This window comes from Carlito syrichta, unplaced genomic scaffold, assembly GCF_000164805.1.
Source record: "Carlito syrichta isolate Samal-C Ts95f unplaced genomic scaffold, Tarsius_syrichta-2.0.1 Scaffold109655, whole genome shotgun sequence".
In the NCBI taxonomy this organism is placed as follows: Eukaryota; Metazoa; Chordata; class Mammalia; order Primates; family Tarsiidae; genus Carlito; species Carlito syrichta.
Genome location: NW_007053751.1, coordinates 64,170 through 69,623, shown reverse-complemented (window position 1 = coordinate 69,623; position 5,454 = coordinate 64,170). Strand labels below are relative to the sequence as shown.

General features: G+C 50.1%; 1 protein-coding gene across 1 annotated transcript in view; it reads left to right on the top strand.

The window, feature by feature from the left end:
* Positions 1-798: 798 nt before the first annotated feature.
* Positions 799-5,454, top strand: part of TNS4 (tensin 4) — a 19,145-nt gene continuing 14,489 nt past the window's right edge. The window contains exon 1 of the mRNA XM_008068668.1: positions 799-1,237. Within this exon, the coding sequence (XP_008066859.1) occupies positions 799-1,237 (439 nt within the window). The remainder of the gene's footprint in view (positions 1,238-5,454) is intronic.

Sequence of the window (5,454 nt, the reverse complement as noted above, 5' to 3'; positions counted from 1 at the left end):
TTTTAAAAGGCTTTACGCGTACATACCAGCCTCTGTGTGCATTTCAGTAAACATGAGGTCGTATTTATTTCATAAATATGCCTGGGATGTCGTTTTCAACAACATCTACTGAAGTGTTTTGTTTGCTTGTTTGATTTTGAGTTGGGATCTCATTCCGTTGCTCAGGCTGGAGTGCAGCGGCACGATCATGGCTCATTGAAGCCTTGACCTCCTGGGCTCAGGCAATCCTTCTGCCTCAGTCTCCTGAGTAGCTGGGACTTCAGGCATGTACCACTAATTTTTTTACTTTTTTCGAAGAGACGAGTTCTCACAATGTCGCCTAAGCTGGTCTTGAACTCCTAGGCTCAAGCAATCCTTTTGCCTCAGCCTCCCAAAGTGCTGGGATTGTAAGTGTGAGCCACTGCTCCCAGCCCCTAGAGTTATTTTATTTAAAACCACTTTCATACTGCTCACTATGTGCCAGGCACTACTCTAAGCATATGACAAGGACTAACTCATTTTATAGATAAGGAAATTGAGGCACAGAGAGATTAATTAACTTGCCCAAGGTCACACCGCTAGTAAGTGATAAAGCCAGGCTACAAACCCGGCACCCATGCTTTTAACTGAATGAATAAATGTGCCCTTGTATGGAGGGAGGGAACAGGGGCTTCACCCACAGAATTTTCTCAGTTGCCGCTCCCGTCTTCTTTCAGGTCCTGGCACTTCTGGTTGGCAAGTGATCTCTCTGGAATGTCAGTGAGGCTGGTTGAAGGCCAGAGGTGAAGCACCAGGGTCTCCACCCTCCCCCCCACCACCATGTCCCGGATGATGTCCAGCCGGCTCCTGGCAGGAAGCCATGCGGTCAGCTTGGTACCCTGTGAAGAGCCCAGGAGGGCCCTGCACCCAGGCCCCAGCCCCGGCCTGCCACCCCAGTGTTCTTACTATACCATGGAAGGCTGGGGAGCCCAGGCCCTATTGGCTTCCACGCCCCACAAGGGGCCCCCCAGCAAGCTCCAGCAGGCCTCACAGGCTGAGTCCACAGCCACCTGCTTCAAGCAGTCCCCTGGCGAGCAAGCCTTGGGGACCCCAGAGGAACTTGATGCCTACATTGACTTCTCGCTGGAGAGCCTCAACCAGATGATCCTGGAGCTGGACCCCACCTTCCAGCTGCTTCCCCCAGGGACTGGCAGCCCCCTGGCCAAGCCTGCCCACAGCACTGCCTCAAAAAGAAAGGATGAGGAGCCTGAAGCCTTGGGTAAGAACTGGGGGCACAGGGCCAGGAGCGGGACTTGGAAGCAGATCTCATGAGAAAGAAGGACTTTCTATAGAATCAGAGGAGAAGGGGACACTGTCCTGTGGGGAGGAGACCTGCCTAGTGCAACCCTAAACAAGTTACTAACCTCTCTGTTTTCTCTGCGACAAAAAAGGGATAAATACAGGCTTCCCTCGCTACCCAAGCCTATGTGGTTCCTGAGCTTGGAAAGTGGTGGATGCCTGTTTCATATGATTTTTATCAGGAGTTAAGTAAGCTAATATACAGGGGTGCCAAGAGAAATGTATACACATTTTAAGAGATGTTATCTATGTATTACTTTTAAATTAACACATAGCATTAATTTGATTAATACCACCTTTTGAGCGAACGTCACAGTTAAAATGTGTATACTTTTTTTGGCATCCCGTATATAAGTATTTTGGCAATGCCATGCCTATAAATAAGAACTCTGTAGATGTGGGGTCCCTAAACCCCACTGTCCTATGGTATTTCTCTTCAGATCTTAACCTGGGGCCCCTGAAATTTTTGTAGGATTTCTATCTGGGTCCCTGTACCTGTTTAGGGAAGTGTCTCTCTGGGGAGGCCCAAGCTGGAAAGAGAGGGGTTGGAGAGATCCAGAATTCAGAATGTTTTGGGTGGGAGTCCTGTTGGGCTCAGGCAGCAGTATTCCAGTCAGCGTTGGACCGTTGGCTTCCCTGTTGGAAGTTAGGGGTGGAGGGAACTCGTACTTGAAGCGTCTCCCCATTTCCGTGGTATAAATTCTTCCACCACAGCCAGTGTCAAGCTGCCAACATGACATCCCCGAATGCGGAGTTGGGAAACAGTGTATGGTAGCAAAGTTTCCAGAACATTCCCACCCCATCAATGCAGTAGACGCAGATAACCTCAAGGGAACAGCTAAGAGTAAACTAATTGGGATTTGATTCATGGTGAGCGTTGATGACCTTTGTTTTAAATATATATTGTCTCCCTGTGGATGTATATAATGTAGTTTTTAATAATGGCTGACTTCAGCAACCAGCTAGACAAAATCCTGAAACTTTTTGTCTTTTTTTTTGAGTTGAAGTCTCACTCTGTCACCCAGACTAGAGTGCAGTGGCCACTCCCTGTCACTGCAGCCTCGACCTGCTGGGCTCTGGCCATCTTACCGCCTCAGCCTTCCAAGTAGCTGGAACTACAGGCACGCGCTACCACGCCCAGCTAATTTTTTTTTGATTTATTGTAGAGATGAGGTCTCGCCAAGTTGCCCAGGCAGGTCTCGAACCCGCGGGCTCAGGCAATCCACTCACCTCAGCCTCCCAAAGCGCTGGGATTACAGGCTGAGCCACCGAGCCCGGCTAAATCCTGAAACTTTTAACAGCCACCTTTGAACAAGCTAGTACAAGCCAACCTCAGCACAACACAGAGTCCAAAGGAACCTAGAAAACTGGCTTCAGTTTCCTGAACAAAGAGTGTCATGTACACTCTGAGAGTGAGCGTCAAGAAGCAGCAGCCCCATTCAACAGGTTGGCAAACTGAGGCTTCCAGGGATTTAAGCCATCCACAGGGGCGAGGGGCTTCAGGTAGGATTAGAGATAGAACCCATGAGAATGTCCACCTAGGGAGCACTTGTTATATATCAGGCACTGTGCTGAGCACTTGATAGAGAATATTCAGTCCACGCCCCCCTCAAGGTCATTTATCCTCATTTTGCAGAAGGAAAAGCCGCTGGCAACTGTAGTGAGTTCTCTTACATCTAAATGTATTCACTATGGTGCCCACCCCTGCCGCCATTTTGCAGTCTCATCCTTTCTACTTTTGGGAAGTTGAAGGAAAGACATTCTAGACATGATGGTGCCAGCCGATGTTTACTGTCCTTCTTTGTCCTAACTTGGTAAAATTTAAAAATTAAACACTGGCAATCCTATACTGACTCCTCCCCTAATACCAAGGGGGCCAAAAAAATGTATACACATTTTAAGAGATGTTATCTGTGTATTACTTATTATGCTGATGGTAACCGCTTTGAGCACCTCTTGTAATTGCAGAAGTCAAACGTGACTTGTGTTCAAGGTTGGTGGGGTTGAATCAGGAGTCAGCCTAGGCTACTCACTGGAGTCAGGCAGACTTTGGCCTCTGATCCCTCATCTGTAAAATGGAGATAATAAGAGTTCTTACCTCAAAGGGTGTTGTGGGGATTGGGAGAAATACCATGTGTTAGTTGTGTGTATGTCACAAGTCCTGTGAGTCATGATACACGGTAGCTGTGCTTATTAAACATTGGGTTGCATACAGAGCCAGCCCCAGGGTAGGTTTGGGCTCTGGGGTGGAGGCCAGCCCAGCACCCAGGCCCTCTGGCACCCCGGGCTCCTGGGCTCCTTCCTGGCACCCCTCCCGCCAAGTACTGCCCGCCAGGTCTGTTGAGGAACGCCTCCCTCCCTCTAGAGCCTTCCTGCTCCTTGAGGCTAGTCATGGGCACGTCACTGCAGGAAAGGCGTCTTGGGCCTAATTACCCTTGGCAGGAGCCAGCCCAGGGTTTTCATGTTCATGCCCCAAGGCAGGAGTTCCACATGTTCTAGGCCAGCTGGGGAGAGACCCGTCTCTGTGGAGCGTTCACATGTGTGGGGTAGGGTTGGTAACAGCTGGGCCCTTCCTCTGTGGAAGGAGCTGACGACCAGTATGGGGTCAACGGGTAGGAGTCCATGTCCCCAGATGCCCTGGGTACAACCCGCCATTGTGAGCACGAGTCCACCTCCCTCTGGGGAGCAGAGAGAGCAAGGGGCCAGCCAGCAGCCAGAGGGTCCTGAGACTCTGCCTAGCTGCACCCTGGTCCCTTCCAAGGGAGAAGGAAAATACCCTCTCCTCAAAGCTCTGCCTGGACATCTCCAGTGACAGGCACTCACTACTTCCAAAGACTGCTCAGCCAGGTCAGCTCCCCCTAGAAAATTCTCCACTGTTCTAAGAACAGCGGGTGCCTGCGTGTCCTGAGGTTGGCTACCCCCGTTTCATGCATCTCGACTTCCCAAAACCCTCCCCTCAGACTACTGCAACTGGTGATGAAACTCCCACTGGCACATGGCAGCATGGCTAGTGCTGGCAACTGTGGTGAATTCTGTTACATCTACATGTATTCACTGTGGAGCCCACCCCTGCCACCATTTTGCGGTCTCATCCTTTCTACTTTTGGGAAGTTGAAGGAAAGACATTCTAGACATGATGGTGCCAGCCGATGTTTACTGTCCTTCTTTGTCCTAACTTGGTAAAATTTTAAAAGTAAACACTGGCAATTCTAAATTGACTCCTCCCCTAAATACCGAGGAGACCAAAAAATGTATACACATTTTAAGAGACGTTATCTGTGTATTACTTTTTACGCTGCTGGTAACCACTTTGAGTACCTCTTGTAATTGCAGAAGTCAAACATGACTTATTACCGGTATATATTGAGTATTACAATTTTAATACAGTTTTTCTTTCTTAAAATGTGAGTACATTTTTTGGCACCCTCTGTATGCACGCACTTATGTGTGTGTGTGTATATAAAACTAGACCATGTAGGGCCAGGCACAGTGGCACATGGCTGTAATCCCAGCATTTTGGGAGGCTGAGGCAGGAAAACTACTTGAGACCAGGAGTTCAAGCCCAGTCTGGGCAACATAGCAAGACCCCATCTCTACCCCCAAAAAAGTCCATGTAATACATGATCCCAGTGTCGACCCTGTGGGAGAAATTGTGGAAATCTCATTTTACAGATGAGGAAACTGCGGCTCGGGGCGGGGAAGTGAAGGCCCATGGTCACACAGCCAGTGAGTGATAGGTCAGGCCAGACCTCAAGCCCTGGGCTTCTGGGCTCCAGAGTCCGTGTTCTCATCTTTCGCTTTTCTGGGGTCTACTTTCCTGCCCTCCAGGGCATCACAGCCTCCGTCTGTCTGGAGGCAGCCTGCAGGCACCTCTTCTGAGGCCTGGCCTTCCCAATGCTTTACAAGGCTCCCTGTGTCCCCCGTCCCCGCGCCTCACCTGGCTTCCTTGAGACCCACCCTAGGGGTCTCCACCCACGGGGACCATGGCTCCTAGAGGCAAAGGCCAGATCCCTTCCCTTGTCCTCCCCGCCACCCCCACCCCATCTTTGGAACAGGCCCCCACGCTTCATTTTCCAGCAGTTTCTGCCAGGCAAGGCTGTTTGCCAGTCCCAAGAGAAGGGTGGTTAATGACTCTCC